This window comes from Procambarus clarkii, chromosome 53, assembly GCF_040958095.1.
Source record: "Procambarus clarkii isolate CNS0578487 chromosome 53, FALCON_Pclarkii_2.0, whole genome shotgun sequence".
Classification (NCBI taxonomy): Eukaryota; Metazoa; Arthropoda; class Malacostraca; order Decapoda; family Cambaridae; genus Procambarus; species Procambarus clarkii.
In genome coordinates, this window is record NC_091202.1 from 10,875,024 (window position 1) to 10,898,813 (window position 23,790).

The window sequence follows — 23,790 nt, forward strand, 5'->3', positions numbered from 1 at the left end:
GACTGTTGATAGTCGGTGACTTCAACTTGAAATCCATAGACTGGGAAGCATATGAAGCTAAAACAGAAGATTTTTGGACCTGTAAATTTGTAGACCTCATCCTGGAAACATTCTTGTATCAACATGTTAAACAAGCTACGAGGATGAGGGAAGGGGACGTTCCCTCCATGCTAGATTTGATATTTACCAGGAAGGAGGAAGAGATATTTGACATTCAGTACCTTCCTCCCTTGGGTAAAAGTGACCATGTCTTTTTGGGAATAAAGTATGCAATGCGTTATAAGCTGGAAGAAAATAAGGAGGTTGAAGCAGTTGGAAAACCAGACTTCAGGAGAGGACATTATGGTGACCTTAGAAATTTTTTTAGTGAGTATAATTGGACAGACTTGATGCTAGGCAAGGAAGTGAATGAGATGTATGGCAAGTTTTGTGAAATATATGATAAAGGCACAAAAAAATTTATACCAAAACAGAGATGCAGAACTAGGAAACAGGATTGGTTCAATAGAAATTGCGAGAGGGCTAGAGACCGAAAGACACAAAAATGGAATCAATACAGGAAGAGGCCGAACCCCCAAACATACCAGCGATACAAAGATGCGAGAAACAACTACACGGCAGTGAGGAGAGAGGCAGAAAGAAATTTTGAAAAAGGGATTGCGGACAAATGTAAAACAGAACCAGGTCTATTCTATAAATTCATAAACAACAAATTGCAGGTAAAGGATAATATTCAGAGGTTGAAAATGGGAAATAGATTCACGGAAGATGAAAAGGAAATGTGTGAAACACTAAACGAAAAGTTCCAAAGTGTGTTTGTACAAAATGAAATCTTTAGGGAACCAGATACAATAAGAATTCCAGAGAACAACATAGAACACATAGAGGTGTCTAGAGACGAAGTGGAAAAAATGCTCAAGGAGCTCGGTAAGAACAAAGCAGCTGGCCCAGATGGCGTTTCACCATGGGTTCTGAGAGAATGTGCATCTGAGCTCAGCATTCCACTTCACCTGATCTTTCAGGCATCCCTGTGTACAGGAATCGTAGCAGACGGGTGGAAACAGGCTAACATAGTTCCAATCTACAAAAGTGGCAGCAGGGAAGACCCCCTCAATTATAGACCTGTATCATTGACAAGTGTAATAGTGAAAGTATTGGAAAAACTAATCAAAACTAAATGGGTAGAACACCTAGAGAGAAATGATATAATATCAGACAGACAGTATGGTTTTCGATCTGGAAGATCCTGTGTATCGAATTTACTCAGTTTCTATGATCGAGCCACAGAGATATTACAGGAAAGAGATGGTTGGGTTGACTGCATCTATCTGGACCTAAAAAAGGCTTTCGACAGAGTTCCACATAAGAGGTTGTTCTGGAAACTGGAAAATATTGGAGGGGTGACAGGTAAGCTTCTATCATGGATGAAAAATTTTCTGACTGATAGAAAAATGAGGGCAGTAATCAGAGGCAATGTATCAGAATGGAGAAATGTCACAAGTGGAGTACCACAGGGTTCAGTTCTTGCACCAGTGATGTTTATTGTGTACATAAATGATCTACCAGTTGGTATACAGAATTATATGAACATGTTTGCTGATGATGCTAAGATAATAGGAAGGATAAGAAATTTAGATGACTGTCATGCCCTTCAAGAAGACCTGGACAAAATAAGTATATGGAGCACCACTTGGCAAATGGAATTTAATGTTAATAAATGTCATGTTATGGAATGTGGAATAGGAGAACATAGACCCCACACAACCTATATATTATGTGAGAAATCTTTAAAGAATTCTGATAAAGAAAGAGATCTAGGAGTGGTTCTAGATAGAAAACTATCACCTGAGGACCACATAAAGAATATTGTGCAAGGAGCCTATGCTATGCTTTCTAACTTCAGAATTGCATTTAAATACATGGATGGCGATATACTAAAGAAATTGTTCATGACTTTTGTTAGGCCAAAGCTAGAATATGCAGCTGTTGTGTGGTGCCCATATCTTAAGAAGCACATCAACAAACTGGAAAAGGTGCAAAGACATGCTACTAAGTGGCTCCCAGAACTGAAGGGCAAGAGCTACGAGGAGAGGTTAGAAGCATTAAATATGCCAAAACTAGAAGACAGAAGAAAAAGAGGTGATATGATCACTACATACAAAATAGTTACAGGAATTGATATAATCGACAGGGAAGACTTCCTGAGACCTGGAATTTCAAGAACAAGAGGTCATAGATTTAAACTAGCTAAACACAGATGCCGAAGAAATATAAGAAAATTCACCTTCGCAAATAGAGTGGTAGACGGTTGGAACAAGTTAAGTGAGAAGGTGGTGGAGGCCAAGACCGTCAGTAGTTTCAAAGCGTTATATGACAAAGAGTGCTGGGAAGACGGGACACCACGAGCGTAGCTCTCATCCTGTAACTACACTTAGGTAATTACACTTAGGTAATTACACCGCCCAGACCAAAACAAACCCACGGCGCATGCGCAGGACATGCTGGCCAAACTGCACAACCCGCTCTGTGGGAAGGCACCAACTAGGACTACTGCATAAGCAAAGTAGCCAAACAGAATGCAACCCTAGGGAACCGCAAATTAGAAAAAACAACCCATCACATGGGACAGGAGCCAAAAGAGTAAGCAGCGACAACATAACAGGCCAATGAAGCGAAGACAAGGAGCCCAATGGGAACCCAACCAGGACACGAGTAGCCCAATCCGGCAACCCAGACTAGGAGCCGACAGATGTTCCAATAATACGAGAAGTAGTGAAAACCTACCTGAACCCTCGAGAACACAGAAGCAAGCACCAGTCCCGAAGGTACACAAAGGAACAGTCGCACCCGAGACCAAAAGTCATGTAGAACCCCAATAACGGGGAAACATGACGAAGATACCCTGTCCCAAGAAAAAAGGGGGGAGCAACGGAGAAGAGCACCCACCTTCAGGACGGAACCAACCGACTCAAAGGACAAGGAACCGAGCCCGGGGAGGAACCAACACCCAACAACTCGTACGGTGAGGGGAGAGGAAAAAACCCCACTCGGCATAACCGCAAGCCCCGCCTAGAGAATAGAAAAAAAACATGGGGTCCTATGGGGCCTTAGGCCCCCAAATCAGCCCCTCCCCAGCCCCGGGAACCCACATGACAGGCCCCGGGGCCAAGCCGTCCCCCAAAAGCCCCGGCCGCACCAGAAGTCCAGGGCAGTCGTGAAAATAGTAAGGAAGGGAGCCCACTGGCAGACTCTTACAACACAGCTGGAGGAATAGGCTCGAATGCCCCCGTCATTACCCCGGAAGGGGGAATTCCCCGAGACCATCCGAGTCTCAAAACCATCAAACCCCGCCCCGACCCCTAACCCACAGACGATAAGGAACCAGATGGAGGTAGGAAGGGGGGGATCCAGGGAAAAGACAAGGGGGCATGCAAGGAACTGAAGCAACCAACACCCCCAAGTCCCAACACGAACCAAAATGGGGCAGCCCCGGGGCTCCAAGGAAGCAAACAAACGAGAGCGTTGCCACCACCAAAGCTCAACGTGCAACGCCCCTGCTGCCTGCACCCGCTTAGTCAGCATACAACCGGGCAACCGAGTCACGACGAGCAACAAAACTCGCAGGACTCCAGGTCAAAGGTGTCACCGACCCCACAGGCAGCTGACGGAGGCAAAACAGAGTCACCCTGAGACAAGGGGTGAGAGCAACCCTCAAACTCGCTGGAAGCAAGGAGGAAACACCGGGGTCACATCCAACGGCTCCACGTCCCCCCAGGGGTTTCCCAGGGTCCCAAGCGTTTACTATAATAGGACTCGCATTCAGGTAATCCCAGGCAGGGTACTGCTAACTGGCACCCAAAGCTACCAAACAACTTTCTAAGAACTGAACCCCCGGGAAGTGTACACTCACGGGAACCTAGTAGGGGGAACCACCAGAATAATACTCAGAACACAAGGGACCCAGGGGGCAAGAACAAAGGCAGACCCCCCACCAGGCAGATAAACAAAAATAAAAATAAAACCCCAGCAAGAGGACAGCGTACCCAGGCAGAACAAAGCCAGTCGCCATATAGGTGAAAACAAGATGCGCAGCACCCTGCACCTCACCAGTGCAAAACTGCCCTTTACTCTAAGGCGAACAAGGGAGACAGAACACCCGAGCGCACAAAGGGCGGCCGAAAACCAAGCAGTAAATGGCCTAGCAGGGGCAGAACCCAAGGAACTTGTGGAAGGTGACCCCAAGCCCCAAGGGCAGAACTTACAGAGCACCTAGGGAAGGGAACCCTAGCCGCATGCAGCCCGAGTACTGGAGACTCACTCCCGGCTCACACACCATCTAGAAGACAGACATCACACTCTAGGTACAGTGATGAAACAACTAATGCAGCCGGAGCACACAACCGGTGCCTATAGCATCAGCCGAAGAACTGATGGGTGGATAGCCGGCGTGAGAGGTTTGGGGCTTCCCCTTCCTCTTCTCTTCGGGGAGGGGGAAGCTAAGCAGACAGCGGCGCAGTGACGCATGATGTCATACTAGTTTGTTCATTTTCTGTTGGGGAGTTCTATCCACTAGTTCAGCTTTTGGTAGCAATTTTAACCAGAATAGGGGTTTGTTTTGGAATGCTTATCTTTCTGGATGCTTGACCCGGTCGATAGCAGACATAGAATGCTTCCAACCGTACTGGGGTTTCTATAGGCCATTGATCCCCTTGCCTCTCTGAGGGGGGCCAGGTTTTGGCCGTGGTCCCCGGTAGGCTCTAGAACTCCATACACATGACTGATGCCAAAGTGTGACATTAGCATATCAGCCTGGTATAGCTCCGGGGAGCCGATGGGGCTCCCCCCAGAAAGGGGACGAAAATATAAGAGCCAGGGCCCTAGCCGATTCCAAAGACTGGACGAGCACCACCTGTCAGCACGCGAAGTGAGAAGCAAAGAACAGACACACCGAAGCTGACGAAGCTACAGAGACTCCGAAGCTGCCAAAGCTGCAGACACCCCTTTGCATGCAGAGGCACTGAAGCTGTCAAAGCACCTTCGCGTGCCGTTAAACCTGAACAACCGTAGTCAACTCCCGTCATTCAAGCACGCGAGTTCGACAAAACGAATGCCACATCCCCAACGAAAAGACAGGGCAGTTTGCCAACAAGGAAGACTCCAGCACCTTGTAATGCACCCAGTAAGGAAACGAGGGGCCAAACTCAAAAGAAGAAGGATCCATCACCAAAGCGTAATCCGTGTCTCGCAAGAGGTAAGCCTCGAGGGCCTCCTGCACCACCTTTGGAGTGATGCAGGAAGTCGAAAACCTCTGGAAGGAGGGAACCGAAGAACCCAAGGGGAACCCGAAACCAAATCTGAGGAGGAGTCGCACTCATATCAAACTTGTACAGGGAGGGGGGGATAGGAAACCCCTCCCCCTATAACAACTAGCCCTGTGCCAAGGGTACCAACACATAGGAGGAGTCAAATGGGGAGGGGTTCCCAAGCCAACTCCTCCCCAGCCCCGGTAACCTCAAAGTCAGGACCCGGGGCCGAGCAGTCCCCCAAACCCTCTGCCTCTGGAGAGTCCACTGAAAAAGCCGGGATGGAGGGGGCCCGCTGGCGTGGCCCAAAGGCTCCGGCAGGAGGAACAGGCTCAAATGCCTCCTCCGCCGATAAGAAGGGGCAATCCTCGAAGCCGCCCGAGTCTCGCCATCAGGCAAACCCTGCCCTGTCTCCGAAACCATCAGATGTTTGAGAGCTGGGAGAAGGGGGAAGGAGGGGGGGGGGGAACAAGATTGTACCACAGCAGAGAAAAGATAAGGGGGCGAGGACGAAATCAAAGTCGAGGCGACTAACACCTTCAAGTCCAAGTCTCCATAACCAAAGCGGGGACAGCTGCGGGGCATCCGGAAAGGCAACCAACCTAGCTCGTTAGAGCAACCTAAACCATGCATGCAATGCTGAAGCTGCCTGCACCCGAATATCAACATCAGTGGAATGGGTGAACTGTAGTACAGTACAAGCAAGGAACACCACTCGCAAGGCCTCCAGGTGAAAGGTGTCACTGATCCAACAGGCAGCATGGGAGAGGCAAAGACAATGAGTGTCACTGAGACAAAGGGACGGAGCCACCTTCAAACTCGCACAAAACGAGGTGGGACTCGGAGGTCTCTTCCATCGGATCAATGAGATCCAATGGGGGTTCCCAGGGCCCTTAGGCTGACTACTAAGAGAAGGCCAGGCGAGGTACTGCTCACAGGTTATCCCAGAGCTACCAAGTAAACAAACTAAGAGCTGAACCCCTGCAACATGTGTAAGCACAAGCACCAAGAAGAGGGCCACCAAAATCATATTAGTACATGTAGTACTACAGCCACACCAGACAGACCCCACCAGGCAAAACAAAACAAAAACAAAAAAGAAAAACCCCGCAACAGCACGTTTCCACAGGAACAGAAATGGTCGCTGTGTGTATATCATACAGCTGCAGTCCCTCGCACCCCCAGCTGGCGGCAATACTGCATCCTACCCAAGGTCAAACAGGAGTAAGAACCACCCAAGCTGAACCCCCAAGTGCGGGCAATCACCAATCAGCAACAGAACTATGCGGAGGTAGTGTTCCGTAAGGCTCATGGAAGTTAACCCTAAACCGCAAGGGCAGTACTTACAGGGTACCTAGGGAAGATGGCCCTAAGTGCATGCAGCCCCAAAATTCTTGTATTCACCTATTTGTGCTTGTGGGGGGTTGAGCTCTGCTCTTTCGGCCCGCCTCTCAACTGTCAATCAATCATCTGTTACTAACTACTAATTTTTTTTCCCCCTCCACACTTCCCCCCCCCCCCCCCCAGGAAGCAGCTCGTTGCAGCTGTCTAACCCCCAGGTACCTATTTACTGCTAGGTAACAGGCGCATCAGGGTTAAGGAAACTCTGCCCATCTGTCTCCGCCGGGTGCAGGGATCAAACCCCGGCCCCTAGGTCCACGAGTCTAAAGCTCTGTCTACTTGGCCAGCCAGCCCCCAGGGGCTGGGTGTTTGTGTTTGTGATTGTGATTGTGTTACTCCTAGCTCGCATACCTCCAACACACAATAACACCGGTATGTAGCACTGCTCAGAAGGATGGAGCCAGAGTCAATCGACATGTCACCAACACAACAGCCTCTTGAACCAGGACTGGTTAGCCGGTGCGGGAGATCTGGGACCCCCTTTCCTTCCCAGGGAGGGGAGAGTTGCGCAGACAGCGGCACGGCGGCTGTGGTGACGTCATGCTCGTTTACTTTTTTTTTTTATTGGGGAGTTCTGTTTGCAATTTTTACCCAGCTGTAGTTTGTTTTGGAATTCCTACCTTTCTGGGTGCCTAACCTGGTAGATGGCAGACAAAGACTGCTTCCAATTACATGGGGGTGTCTATACGCCATTGCTCCTCATGCCTCATCTGAGGGGACCAGGTTCTGACGCTGGTCCCTGGTAAACCTAATACTCCATCGAATGACTGTTGCCACGGTCTAATATATACACATCAGCCCGGTATAGCTCTGGGGGAGCTGAAGGGGCTCTCCACAGAAAAGAAAGGTTTTTGACAGATTCACAAGAGGTTATTCTGGAAATCAGAATATACATGAGATGACAGGAACACTTCTGACATGGATGACAAATTTTCTAACCAACAGAAAAAAGTAGTACAGTAATTAGAGGCAATGTATCAGACTGGAGAAATGTTACAAGTTGTGTACCACAGGTTACTGTGGTTACTGTTCTAGCAAGAGTAATGCTCATTATCTATATAAATGATCGACCAGAAGACAGGATTATATGAACATGTTCACTGAAAATGCTAAGCTACTAGGATATGTAAGAAACTTAGATGATTGTCAAGCCCTGCAAGATGACCTGGAGAAAATGTTTGTATGGAGCACCTTTTGGATGATGTATAATGCGAATAAATGCCATATTATGAAATATGGAATAGGAGAAAATAGGCCACACGCAACATACAAATTATATGACAAGACTTTAAAAAACTGTTAAGGAAAGATCAAAGGGTAGTCTTGGATAGAAAATTGTCACCCGAGGACCACATAAAGAATATTGTGTGAGGAGCCAATGCTCCTCTTCAACTTCAGATTTGCTTTTAAATACACAAATAGCAAAATAATAAAAGAAATCATTCACAACCTTTGTGAGATCAAAAATTGCAATTTGCAGTGGTTGTATGGTGCCCATATGTTAAGCAGCTCATAAATGAACTGGAAAAGGTGCAAAAACATTCTACTAAATGGCTTCTGGAACTAAAACACAAATAGCCAAGAGGCAATAGCCAAGGCTATTGGTGTTAAAAATGCCAAAGATTTAAATTAAGGAAACAAAAATGCCCAAAAAATGATTAAATTTTCTTTAGCAGAGTGGAAGATGGTTGATATCAGAACCATTAGTAATTTCAAAGCATCATGTGACATTACTGCACTGGGAAAAGTGGACACCACAAGCATAGCTCTCGTTCTCTAATGCCACTTGGGTAATTACAGTTAGACATCAGCCAAAGGACTGAGGTGTGTTGACATGGAAGCCAGCAGATCCCAGTGGTGCTGCCACCTGGCTGTGTTTTACCTGCAACTTGGGAGGGTATGAACTGACTACCAAGTGGTTTGTTTGCAGAGTTGCTTGCTGCTTCAGTTCTTGTTTCTCTACGAACCATGCAGCTGTGTTTTGCTTCACTTACTTAATGGCTGTTTCCTTGGTGTGGGAGATCACACAATTCCTGCTCCCTGTACCTCTGAGTGGGCCAAGTTCTGGTTTTGATCTCCAACAGATTCTTAAGGATTCCTAAAATTAATGTGATTCAGAGGTGTCCAGCTATCTCAGTGACAGCTTCAGGGAGCCACTATTTGGCCCCTCCAGAAATCTTATGTAATGGAGTATGAAAGGGGTGAACATATTACCTAGAGTCACTGCAATAAGTGTCTTATGAATTTGTAAAGTAACACTGAAGTGACTGTTACAAGCCATATGTCACCACTATATATATGGAAACATGCAATGCAGGCCAACCTCCGTATAGTATATAAGTACATGGACAGCGAGATATTAATAAAAAACAGCGCTACCGAAATTATAAGACAGTATACAGCAATGTACCTAAATTGGTGTTTTTAAAGGAATGCAACAAAATGTATTCTAAGACTCACAGTTGACTTGTTAACCATTAAAGTGCGCATCACGTCATATGACGTGTTGGACGTTGTTCCAGTCAACTGCGCATCACGTCATATGACGTGTTGGAGTACTACGCAAGATTTAAACGGCCGGCGGATACACGGGGTTCACCACACCTTCATCAGGGCTCTTGTAAACAGACGCCATTTTAAAAAAAAATCGTGGACCAAACTCCTGGGTGTTATTGGCCTCAGTATTGAGTGAACAACCAAGCCTGACGCAGCAAGCATGAGCTAACAGCACTGCTGTTCAGCTTGTGACCACAGCATCTCCTAAAAATGCCAAAATATACTTGTTCATGCTATTATGTAGCGATGATGATATTACAGAAGACCCCTGACTGATAAAACTGACCAGGGTTCTGATAATAGCAGGATTGTGGTGATATTTAGTGCTGTGCGCCATGGAGGGAGGAGTAATGCTGTGGGAGGGAGGGTGGTGGCGATGTTTTCTGACTGTGTGTGGCCACCTTTTATTGACTGCACTCACCATACCAGCTTAGTGGTTCGCTATGGTGAACACAAATGTAGATACTTATATATAACGTGTGTATAGAGGGGTATAAACAGCAAGAGAAGGTTGGGAGCCGCCATTTTGGTGAGGGCAGTGGCGTCGTCTGCACGACGCCACCGTGCAGACGACGGTGTTGTCTACTGGTTACCATGATGGTCTTTGGGCACCATACCAGTTTATTTGTACAAGTATGGTGAATAAAATAGGTAGATATTAATATATAATGTGTGTATATAGCGTAATAACACCACACAGTATTGTTGGAGGAGAAATATTAGTGCGTCTGACCTTGAGGGCGGTAGCCATCAGCTGATTGTGTGAGGTTCTACGTCTTTGTGCCTTTACTCACCATACAAGCTTAGATGTACAGATATGGTGAACAAAACATGTAGATACTTATATATAACGTCTGTATATAGTGAATTATAGCAAAAACAGTATTGTGGGAGGAGAATGTGGGTGAGTCAGATGACTTGAGGGAGGGCAGGAGTGGCTGGCTGGTACACGGCAGTCACTCCTCGTTACTTTTTGACTCATAATAGCTACTTAGTGGTTCGTTATAGTGAACAAAACATGCAGATACTTGTATATAATCTGTGCTTATAGTGTAATAACTGACAAAGTATTTGTTCACTGATTGATGAACATAATTGAATCGACAATATGCACACCATATTTTTGAGTACAGCAATGATTCACTCATTTTATTATATAAATATATCAAACTACACACTATTGAATAATATTACAGCAAAAAAACTATGAAAAATCAATCAGACACATTGAAATAATTAGGTAATTATTTCTTTGTGGCAACTCCGGCCTGACAGCTGGCGAGCAACAGACCGCCTGGGACGCACGCTGAGTCAGCGCCTATTTTTTGGCAGACTTCCCCGCCCTATAGCGGGCAATATATGCCACTTACGATTTTTTTATTATTTTTCCCGTGATCAGTGAACACAAATTAACAGGTTAGGAAGAAATTTTTTTTTTTTCAAAATTACATGCGCCTATGGGGAAGAAATGATATTATACCCCTAGCATGTTAAGGGTTAAGAAAGGTAAGATTTTCTGAATCTTTCTGAACTGTGAGAGAGAGAGAAGAAACCATGGAAACATGACCACCACAAAAATAATGACAGCTTGAGAAAGTTGTTAAGACTCATTGCCTGTCTAAATCAAAATGGAGGACATAAGTACATGATCAAAAACACCTATGGAGAAATAATATCAGTAAATATTTCTCCAGTAATTAGCATAGTTGTGAGATAGAATAACTTTCAGGAGAAAGTTTTGTGAGCTAAAAATATCAAGTTTTGTTTGAACTCAATAAAAATTTATAAAGAGGACCGGATGCCATGAGAATAGCTCTATATTGCTATAATTAGGTCATTATAGTTGTGTTAATACACACTTTTTTATAAAAAATTATCTTGAGCTTCATTATCAGTACTGAGAATAGTAATATTTACCAATGAATATTGTCTGCGTGAAGTCCACGGAGGGTTAGGTCACAGCTTGAATGTCCCAAAGAAGTGGTACCGTTTTTAAGCCTGTATGAAAGTGTCTCAGAAAGTTGTGGATCTTCACTCAAGTTGATCAACATAGGACCTGTCTCCTTCTGTTATAAACAAAATGTAGCAAAATAAATAATTACAAGAAACTAGGCAGAATGACTAAAATATTGATGTTGGTTTCACAATACAGTATATGTAATAGTCACTTTGAAAAACAATTGCATAGGTAAAATATTATTAATATAAATAACAAATATTTGTATTTTAATATAAAATATTAAAGTTAATAAAGACAGTCCTCAGTTTGCATGCATATAATTATCTTCTAAAACTTGGATAAAGCAAAACCAGAGTAACATTTGTTATTTGTTAGCAACATATAAACAACATTTGTTATCAGCTTTATTTTCAGTCTTAAACAGAGGAAGGGGGGGGACTTTGAATGTAATGAAACGCCAATTTCTGGGCGAGTCCCGGAGGTGTCCCGGAGGCGTCCCGGAGGACTCGCAGGGAACAGCGAAGAACCACAACTGAACAACAAAGGAAGTCCCCCGGCCTGACCATCAAAGCAGCAACTCAAGGACCAAAACGAGAAGAAAGAAAATAGAACATCCGGGCCAACGACCCGGACGGCACTGGAAAAGCAAGAGCAGGCCGGAGGCGAAATATAAAGAAAAAATTAAGGAACTCGGCACCAAGACCGAACATTGGGGTAGTCCAAAAGCAGGGAACTAAACATGGACAGAGGCCCACCCCAGCACCTAACGTCAGTATAGCCAATAAGTACCGACCCAGATACACAGCCATGTGTAGCACAGGAGGAAAAAACAGAAATAAGCATAGAAAAAAACAAAATACGGACCAAGTAGCAGCCAGGAATGCAATGTACACGACCAACTACAAAGTGTGGAGTGGGAGGTCGCACAAACACAGAGGGACACCATGAATATCAGGGTGCAGCCAGGCACCAAAGATAGGCAAGGAAGAAGTGTCCAGAGAAGAGAGACCAAGCAAGAAAGGAGGACACAAAAGCATGGACCGGGGGAACAATGGAGTGTACAAAGAAAGGGAAAAGACCAGGATGTCAAAAACCAACAAAAAGCACCGAAATGCTGGGCAGTGCCCCACAGTACAACGAAGAACAAGATACACTGACAAAGTAAAGTCTCAGAAAACACAAGCAAGGTGTCCAGGCAAACCACACAACACCCAACAACCTTGTTAGGAGCCATCGATGCAACCCTGTCAAGCGGGGAAGTGAGAGTAAACAAAGGGGGTACACGTACAAAGGTACACAGGAGGAAGCCGAGTACCCAAATGAGCCACAGACATTAAAAAGAACCTTATCAATGTCAGAGGAGGTAGGAACGAAATGCACTATGAAGCAATGTGGTGGAGGCAGACTCCACACACAGATGCAATTGTAGAGAAGATAGAGCCCAGTAGGCCTAGGAAACTGCACACCCGTCGACCAACAGTTGAAAGGCGGGACCAAAGAGCTAGAGCTCAAGCATAGCATCAGAGCAAGCACAACTAGGCAAGTACCCCACCAAAAGTTGAAAACCAGCACCCGCGTGTGACTGTATACAACAAACTGGAAAAGGTGCAAAGACATGCTACTAAGTTGCTCCCAAAACTGAAGGGCAAGAGCTACGAGGAGAGGTTAGAGGCATTAAATATGCCAAAACTAGAAGACAGAAGAAAAAGAGGTGATATGATTACTATGTACAAAATAGTAACAGGAATTGATAAAATTGATAGGGAAGATTTCCTGAGACCTGGAACTTCAAGAACAAGAGGTCATAAATTTAAACTAACTAAACAAAGATGCCGAAGAAATATAAAAAAAATTCACTTTCGCAAACAAAGTGGTAGACGGTTGGAACAATTTAAGTGAGAAGGTAATGGAGGCCAAAACCGTGAAAGCGTTATATGACAAAGAGTGCTGGGTAGACGGGACACCACAAGCATAGCTCTCGTCTTGTAACTACACTTAGGTAATTACACACACACGCACACAACTAGGAGGGCCGGTGTCTGTGTGGATAGCACGCTGGACACGTAATCCTGTGGCCCAGGGTTCGATTCCCGGCGCCTGTGAGAAACAAAATTGGGCCGAGTTTCTTTCACCCTGAAGCCCCCGTTACTTAGCAGTAAATAGGTACCTAGGAGTTATACAGTTGCTATGGTCTGCTTCCTAGAGGCTGTGTGTGGGTGGAGCCGGGAAAGGGAAGAAAATTAGTTAGAACAGTAGTTAGGAAAGTTGAGAGGCGAGCGAAAGAGCAAAGCTCATCCCCTGCAAGAACAACTAGGTCAATACACACATTATATTATTATTATTATTAGTGTTTATACAGTGGCACCTCTATTAACGAGTTTAATCCATTCTGGCACCGAGCTCGTTATGTGCAAAACTCGTCTTAAACAAATTTCCCCATTTAACTGCGCGGCCTATAAATATGACACCCCCTCCCCCACCAGTGTGCAAGAAAAAAATTCTCGGGAAAAAATTTTTTTTAGTTCTGAAAATGTCAAAAACCCTTCCCTGTATATGGGTATAGCAATAGAATTTTGAAATTGTACTTACTTTGGCTGCTATGGGGTCCATTAGGTGGCGTGTGATGTCATCATGCTTGAAACAATCAAGGGACCCCACCTCCACCACGTTATGCGGCAATTAGTTACACAAATCAACAACCGTGTTACTGAACCAGTATTTACCCAAGTCTTTCCTAAATCTAAACTCATTCCAATTTATACCCATTGTTTCATGTTCTGTCTTGTGTTGATACTTTTAATATCCTATTAATATCCCCCTTCGTTATGTCCATTCATTCACTTGTAAACCTCTATCATGTCACCCCTAACTCTTCGCCTTTCCAGTGAATGCAACTTAAGCTTTGTTAATCTTTCTTCATATGAAAAATTTCTAATTTGGGGAATTAATTTAGTCATCCTACGCTGGACTCGTTCAAATGAATTTATATCCATTCTATAATATGGCGACCAAAACTGAACTGCATAATCTAAATGGGGCCTAACCAGAGCAAGATATAGCTTAAGAACCACACCAGGTGTCTTGTTACTAACGCTTCGATTAATAAATCCGAGTGTCCTATTTGCCTTATTACGACCATTCATGCATTGATCCTTTTGTTTTAAATTCTTACTAATCATAACTCCCAGATCCCTTTCGCAATCCGACTTCGCAATCTCAACACCATCTAGCTCGTATCTTGTAACTCTATCATCATTACCTAGCCTCAGAACTTTACATTTATCAGCATTAAACTGCATCTGCCAATCCTTTGACCATTTCAAAACCCTATTTAGATCAACTTGAAGTGATAGTGAGTCTTCTTCTGATTTAATTTCCATACCGATTTTTGTATCATCGGCAAATTTGCAAATGTTGCTAATCAAACCTGAATCTAAATCATTTATATAAATTATAAACAACAGAGGTCCCAGGACAGAGCCTTGAGGCACTCCACTTACAACATTTTCCCACTTTGACTTGACTCCATTTATACTAACTCTCTGTTTCCTTTGGTATAGCCATGCCCTAATCCTGCTTAATATAGCACCCCCAATACCATGAGCCTCTACCTTTTTAATCAGTCTTTCATGTGCCACTGTATCAAAAGCTTTGCTAAAGTCAAGGTACACAACATCACAATCCTTACCACTATCAACTGCCTCAACTATGCTAGAATAAAAAGATAACAAATTTGTTAAACATGAACGGCTATTTATAAAACCATGTTGTGACTCGATTATTAATTTATGTTTTTCAAGATGAAGACAAATTTTATTTGCAATTATAGATTCGAGTAACTTTCCCACAATAGACGTTAGGCTAATTGGTCGATAGTTTGACGCAAGTGATCTATCTCCTTTCTTAAAAACTGGTATCACATTGGCAACTTTCCATAACTCTAGGCACTCTGCCTGACTCTATTGATTTATTAAATATAGTAGACAGTGGGTCGCAAAGCTCCACTTTGCATTCTTTAAGCACCCTGGCAAACACTTTATCCGGCCCTGGGGATTTGTTTGGTTTGAGTTTTACTATTTGTTTAAGAACATCCTCCCTGGTAACTGCTAAACTATTCAACCTGTCCTCATCTCCACCCACATAGACTTGTTCGGCTGAAGGCATATTGTTAAGTTCCTCTTTAGTAAATACAGATATAAAATATTTATTAAAAATACTACTCATCTCTTCATCACTATCTGTTATTTGACCTGTCAGTTTTTAATGGACCTATCCTTTCCCTAATCTTTGTCCGGTATATTTGGAAAAACCCTTTAGGATTAGTTTTTGCTTGCTCTACTAATGCAAACTTCATAGTTTCTTTTTGCTTTCCTTATCTCTTTTTTAGTATTTCTAACCAGTTGTACAAATTCCTGTTCTAAACAGACTTCCCCATTCTTAATTCTCTTTGTACCACACTCTCTTTTTTTACCTATAAGGTTCTTCAGATCCTTTGTTATCCACTTCGGATCATTAGTATTCGATCTATTCAATTTATATGGTATACTACATTCCTGGGCTTTGGTTAGAATATTTTTAAATAGGTTATATTTTGAATCCACATCGAAAACCCCTTTTACGTCACCTATCGCTGGGTTCACGTCTAGCTCCAATACCGGCCCACAACCCATACCCAAGACTTTCCAATCTATTTGACCCAAAAAATTTCTTAGGCTACTGAAATCAGCTTTTCGAAAATAAGGCACTTTAACAGAATTTTCTCCTACAGATCTATTCCCTGAATGCTAAATCTGATTTCTTTATGATCACTGTTCCCTAGCTCACTCCCTATTTCGAATGTCCTTAATTTGTGTTTCCCTGTTAGTTAACACTAAATCTAAAATATTATTTCCCCGCGTTGGTTCCTGAATGTGTTGCGTAAGAAAGCAATCGTCAATTAATTCTAGAAAATCTTCTGCTTCATTATTCCCTGTTTTGTTTAACCAGTTTATTCCACTAAAATTAAAGTCACCCATGACATAAATACTGTTAGATCTAGATGCTCTAGATATTTCATCCCATAGATGCTTTGCTTCCATTCTGTCTAAATTTGGTGGCCTATATATAACTCCTATTATAATGTTATTTGCTTTTTCGTTTAATTCTATCCAAATAGTTTCTGTATGTGGCTCAGTTTTGATTCCCTCTTTGAGACTACATTTCAAATTGTCTCATATATGGCATATGGCATATGCATATGGCAAAACATATATGGCTACTCTCCCTCCTCGTCTAATATATCTGTGTGAAATAGTTTAAATCCATTTATTTGATATTCAGCTAATAGAGCTCTATTTTCTACATTCATCCACGTTTCGGTAAGTGCAATAGTATCTATTTTTTCTGTGCAGACAAGAGCATTTAAATCATTTATTTTATTTCTTAGACTTCTAGTGTTAGTGTAATATACCTAAAGTGAATTGTTATTTTAAGGCTCTTCTCTTTTCCTGATCATTTTGCCAATTCTTTTCTCCCACAAACACATACTTTTATTACCTCCTTCCTCCAAATCAATTCCCATACCACTATCTACTAACAGTTTAAACCCAAACAAACGCCTCTAACCACTGGTTCCAAAAATTGTAATTGTGTGTAATTGTAAAACAGTAATTGTGTCTTTCTTCATCTTGACGACACTATCTTTAGCAAGCAGCTTCTTTCGCAACATCGTGTGTTACAAATTGTAGTCGCAAAACGACACACACAAAAAAGAACAAATAAATGCAGAGGGATGCTTGTCGTGCACGATACAACAACAACACTGGCGTCAGAGGCGTCCGAGAATTTGCGAGAACCCGCGAGATGCTAGGAAGCACCATGTGGTTTTGCTCGTTAATAGAGGTGAAGCTCGTCAATAGAGACAAATATATACACACATATATACATACATATACATAACTGAAAACTCACACCCCAGAAGTGACTCGAACCCATACTGCCAGGAGCAACGCAACTGGTATGTACAGGGACGCCTTAATCCGCTTGACCATCACGACCGGACATAAGGAAGTGATAGCCGAAGCTATTTGAACCACTTCCCCACCGGCACTCGGATGGTAATCTTGGGCATAGCATTTTATCAAATCACCTCATTCTTTGGGGCACACGTGAGGAACACAAATGCAAACAAGCCTGAATGGTCCCCAGGACTATATACAACTGAAAACTCACACCCCAGAAGTGACTCGAACCCATACTGCCAGGAGCAACGCAACTGGTATGTACAGGGACGCCTTAATCCGCTTGACCATCACGACCGGACATAAGGAAGCGATAGCCGAAGCTATTTGAACCACTTCCCCGCCGGCACTCGGATGGTAATCTTGGGCATAGCATTTTATCAAATCACCTCATTCTTTGGGGCACACGTGAGGAACACAAATGCAAACAAGCCTGAATGGTCCCCAGGACTATATACAACTGAAAACTCACACCCCAGAAGTGACTCGAACCCATACTGCCAGGAGCAACGCAACTGGTATGTACAGGGACGCCTTAATCCGCTTGACCATCACGACCGGACATAAGGAAGTGATAGCCGAAGCTATTTGAACCACTTCCCCGCCGGCACTCGGATGGTAATCTTGGGCATAGCATTTTATCAAATCACCTCATTCTTTGGGGCACACGTGAGGAACACAAATGCAAACAAGCCTGAATGGTCCCCAGGACTATATACAACTGAAAACTCACACCCCAGAAGTGACTCCTTATGTCCGGTCGTGATGGTCAAGCGGATTAAGGCGTCCCTGTACATACCAGTTGCGTTGCTCCTGGCAGTATGGGTTCGAGGCACTTCTGGGGTGTGAGTTTTCAGTTGTATATAGTCCTGGGGACCATTCAGGCTTGTTTGCATACATATACATATATTATTAAATATGACCGAAAAAGTAAGATTAATAATTCTAACACGAATTTTCTCAATGTTTCTTTTATTTTTTTTCACTGTTGATGGTAACTGAAAAATAAATTCTCCAAAATTCATTTTTATTTCTAGTATGACTCGACACTTGAACGTGTTTCGTAAAACTTATTACATTTTCAAAGACTTTAGTTTACACACACACACAGCTATAACTGAACAGAGTTTAAACAGCTTCGATTTTATACCTGCATTTGGGTGAAGTGATATGTTACAACAGTTTTGGATGAGGTGAAAACAAACTTTCAACACAAGACAGGGAAAATGAGCTCAGGGAAAAGACGGCCCAAGATATGATGGACTACATCACGCAAAAGTGCACGGACGCAGCAAACAAGTTTGTCCCAGCCCAAAAGGAAAACAGTGAAATGAAGATGAGAAACCCATGGTTTAATCAGAGATGTAGGCTAGCTAAGCAGCAAAGTAAAAGGGCATGGAGAAACTATAGGAATAACAGGACACTGGAGAGCAGAGAAAGATACCAAAATGCCAGGAATGAATATGTCAGGATGAAAAGAGAGGCAGAAAGACAATACGAAAACAACATCGCAAGCAAGGCAAAGACTCAGCCTAAATTGCTGCATAGCCACATCAGGAGAAAAACAACAGTAAAGGAACAGGTTATGAAATTAAGGATAGGGGCAGAAGGATTCACTACAAACAACAAGGAAGTGTGTGAGGAACTGAATAAGAAATTCCAAGAGGTCTTCACCTTAGAGCAAAGAGAAATCCCAGAGATAAGAGAGGGAATAGCTAACCAGGAACCACTGGGAGAGTTTGAGATTACCAGCGGGGAAGTAAGGAAGTGTTTACTAGAGTTGGATGTGACAAAGGGTATAGGCCCAGATGGAATCTTCCCTTGGATACTAAAGGAAGGAGCAGAAGAACTGTGCCTGCCACTCTCCATAGTGTATAACAAATCTCTGGCAACAGGGAAACTGCCAGAAATTTGGAAAGCAGCTAACGTAGTCCCGATATACAAGAAAGGGGATAGACAGGAGGCACTGAATTACAGGCCAGTGTCCCTAACCTGCATACAATGCAAGCTGATGGAGAAGATTGTGCGAAGAAAGCTAGTGGAAGACCGGGAGCGAAAGAACTTTGTAACACAGCACCAACATGGATACAGGGATGGCAGGTCCTGCCTCACAGGGTTACTTGAATTCTACGACCAGGCAACAAAAATAAGGCAAGAAAGAGAAGGGTGGGCAGACTGCATATTTTTGGATTGTCAGAAAGCCTTTGATACAGTGCCACACAAAAGGCTAGTGAAAGATGCAGCCTGGAGTGAAAGGGAAGGTACTCCGTTGGATACAGGAGTACCTAAGCAACAGGAGACAACGAGTCAGTGTGAGGAGTGAGGTCTCAGACTGGCGAGACGTTACGAGTGGAGTCCCGCAGGGGTCAGTCCTTGGACCTATACTGTTTCTGATTAATGTAAATGATCTCCCAGAGGGTATAGAATCGTTTCTCTCAATGTTTGCCGATGATACAAAAATTATGAGGAGGATTGAAACTGAGGACAATAGTAGGAGGCTACAAGATGACCTAGACAGACTGAGTGAATGGTCCAACAAATGGCTGTTGAAGTTCAGCCCGAGTAAATGCAAAGTAATGAAACTAGGAAGTGGAAACAGGAGGCCAGACACAGGATACAGAATAGGAGATGAAGTACTTAATGAAACGGACAGAGAGAAAGATCTAGGAGTTGATATCACACCAAACCTGTCTCCTGAAGCCCACATAAAAAGAATAACGTCTGCGGCATATGCGAGGCTGGCTAACATCAGAACAGCGTTCAGGAGCCTGTGTAAGGAATCATTCAGAATCTTGTACACCACATATGTAAGACCAATCCTTGAGTATGCGGCCTCAGCATGCAGCCCGTATCTTGCCAAGCACAAGACGAAGCTGGAAAAAGTCCAAAGGTATGCCACTAGACTAGTCCCAGAACAAAGAGGCATGAGTTACGAGGAAAGGCTGCGGGAAATGCACCTTACGACACTGGAAGACAGAAGAGTAAGGGGAGACATCATCACAACCTACAAAATCCTCAGAGGAATCGACCGGGTAAACAAAGATAAACTATTCAACACTGGTGGGACGCGAACAAGGGGACACAGGTGGAAACTGAGTACCCACATGAGCCATAGAGACGTTAGAAGGAACTTTTTCAGTGTCAGAGTAGTTAACGGATGGAATGCATTAGGCAGTGATGTGGTGGAGGCTGACTCCACACACAGTTTCAAATGTAGATATGATAGAGCCTAGTAGGCTCAGGAATCTGTACACCAGTTGATTGACAGTTGAGAGGCGGGACCAAAGAGCCAAAGCTCAACCCCCGCAAGCACAAATAGATGAGTACAAATAGGCGAGTACACAGATACATACATATACACAGAGACAGGTAAGGAGTGTAAGGACAGGAGGAGCAACAGGTAAGCTACTAACATGGATGAAAAATTTCCTAACTGACAGAAAAATGAGGGCCATAATCAGAGGCAAGGTATCGGGATTGGAGGAATGTTACGAGTGGAGTACCACAGGGTTCAGTTCTTGCACCGGTAACGTTCATTGTCTACATAAACGATCTACCAGTGGGAATACAGAATTACATCAACATGTTTGCTGATGATGCTAAAATAATAGGGAAGATAAGAAACCTAGACGATTGTCTGCCCTTCAAGAAGACCTGAACAAATTAAGTATATGGAGCAACACTTGGCAAATGGAATTTAATGTTAATAAATGCCATGTTATGGAATGTGGTATTGGAGAACATAGACCCCACACAACCTATAAATTATGTGAGAAATCTTTAAAGAATTCTGACAGAGAAAGTGATCTAGGGGTGGTTCTAGATAGAAAACTGGCACCTGAGGACCACATTAAGAACATTGTGCGAGGAGCCTATGCTACACTTTCTAACCTCAGAATTGCTTTTAAATACATGGATGGAGAAACACTAAAGAAATTGTTCACGACTTTTATTAGACCAAAGCTGGAATATGCAGTGGTTGTATGTTGCCCATATCGTAAGAAGCACATCAACAAACTGGAGAAGGTGCAACGACATGCCACTAAGTGGCTCCCAGAACTGAAGGCCAAGAGCTACGAGGAGAGGTTAGAGGCATTAACCCTTTAACTGCGCGGCCTATATATATGAGATCCCCCAGTGCGGAGGAAATGAAACCTTGGGAAAAAATTCTTTTTTCTTCGGAAAGTGTCAAAAACCCCTCCCTGTATATGGGTATAGCAACGCAAGTTCGAAATTGTACTTACTTTGGCTGCTATGGGGTCTGAAAGATGGGCCGTGACGTCATAATTCCCCGTGCTCCAGACCAGTATGCTCCCGGGGCCGGTGGGGCGGCCGGGGCGGGGCACGCGAGTTGCCGCGAATATATTTTTGCACATTTTTTGCGCACAGTTCTAAATAGATTTTATTACATTTCACGTGCTGAACCGATGTATGGTGATCACGTACACCATATTATGGCAGTAGAACATCCGTACTGTTCGTAGACGCTGTGTTACATGCATCACAAAATGGTTCACTTATCCTGCACTTATTTCTAATATATCACGCAAATATATTGATATGTACATTATATATACACACTGTACAGTATCACACACTATATATACACACTATACACACATTCAGTACTCCGCGAGTGTGTGATATGCTGCGAAACAGTCAACGGGGCAGAGTGGCACCTTGCACTCCACGCACCAGGTGCTGATGCATCTACGCTTTTGGGGTCGGCGTGTGGTGTTCCTGCAGACTATGCATGCACGTTTACCCTTCTCCCATACTCCAGCCTGTGTACCCCGAAGTTCTCATTACCCCGCAGTCTGTCTGGGGCTGCGTGTGGCATCGTTGCTTGCATCCCGCGGGGTACTACGGAGCCCTCTTTGCCATACTTTACCAGCAGCTGTGACACCACGCTGGCACTGAAGGTACGTATAGACGGTTTCCTGCTGGACTTCACAAGGTACGTATTGTAGCAGTTGAGCACTGCAACATCCATGAGGTGGAAGAAGAACTTTTTCGTCCACTTCACTGACCTGAGTACGCACTCCACACCACCAAGCATCATGTCACACTTATCGACGAGGCGCATGTTCACGTTATAGTCTATGACACAGTCCGGCTTGTACATGCGGTTGTGTGTCTGATAATGGACCTTGCCAGTGTCCAACATAGCACCCGTGTGAATTGTTATCAGCATATTCACTTCGCGTCTGTCCTTCCACCGCACTGACAGCATCTTGTCACACTTGCGCAACTGGCACTCACCCACACCTATACCTATACCGAACACAGGCATTTCCTTCCTGATGAGCTTCACAGCGCCACATATGCCGGTGTTGTGGGCGACGAGGTATCTGGTCAACAGGGGGCTGGTGTAATAGTTGTCCGTGAACAGTATATGGCCCTTGTTCAGCAACGGCTTCATTAGGGTTTTTACGAGACTGCTGGAGAACCCGTGTTCATCTTGAGCTGGTATGTCGACATCTGTACCGGAATACAAGATCATGTCCAGGACGATACCAGTCTCACAATCGCACAGCACAAATAACTTGACGCCAAAACGGTGCCGCTTGGAAGGGATGTACTGTTTGAATGCCAGTCTGCCCTTGAACAATACAAGCGACTCGTCGATAACGACATTCTGTCCAGGTACAAAATAATCCCTGAACTTCTCTCTCAGGTCGCTGAATACCTTGCGTACCTTCCAAAGTCTGCCTTCCCTGTCCTCGTTTGCATTATTTTCGAAATGCAGGCACCTCAGAATCAACAGAAACCTATCCCGCGTCATAACGGTTGAAGATGGGCGATGGAACAAGGCTGTCTTTGTTCCAATAGTCCTGGATGACAGCTTCCTCAGAGTGTTTCATCATCATACATATAGCGAGAAACACGTACGTCTCGTCCATTGTCGTATCTTTCCATCACGTGAGGCGCGAGGCAGGTAATATGCCGCCGTCTATGAGGGCGTGGGCGTATGTGTTTGTCTCGGTCACAAGATGGTCCATGAACACATTGTCGAAATATGCCTGGAAATATTCCATGTCCGCCATATCATCACCGGTATACGGGAATAAAGCTGTAACACCAACGTCGGTATCTACAAACGTTGGTATTTGGGGCACAAATGTGGCGCAATCCTCCCACACAAGTACACCAGGGGGTTTGGTGTAGGCGCCAACACCACGGCCAACACCACCACGGCCACCAAAACCACGGCTACGTCGTCTGCTGCTGCTCTGGAGCTGCGTGAGAGTATGCTTGACGCTGAGGCAGATTTCCAAACCGTAGGCCTACCACGAACACCCGATGTCGAGGGCCCACTGTCGTCATGCTGGGAGACACGCCGCCGCCTGCCTGCACGTGTTGCTGAGGCAGCAAAACCCCACCTGGTACCACCCCCACTGCTAGTACTGGGGTCGTCCACACTACTCGTATCAGAGCCAATGTCGTTGAACCCCGAGAACGATTCGTCACATGTACTATCACTGAATAATGAACTAGCACCTGGGGACATACATGATGGTGGTGATAATAACGGTGTTGACCCAGGGCGGCGAGACAGGCCGGGCGGGGA

At 44.3% G+C, this 23,790-nt stretch overlaps 1 protein-coding gene across 1 annotated transcript in view; it reads right to left on the reverse strand.

Moving 5' to 3' along the window:
• The window catches only part of LOC123767096 (kinesin-like protein KIF14), a 474,367-nt gene that overhangs the window by 223,492 nt on the left and 227,085 nt on the right, over positions 1-23,790 (reverse strand). Inside the window, 1 exon segment of the mRNA XM_045756600.2 lies at positions 11,178-11,326. Coding sequence (XP_045612556.2) covers positions 11,178-11,326 — 149 coding nt within the window.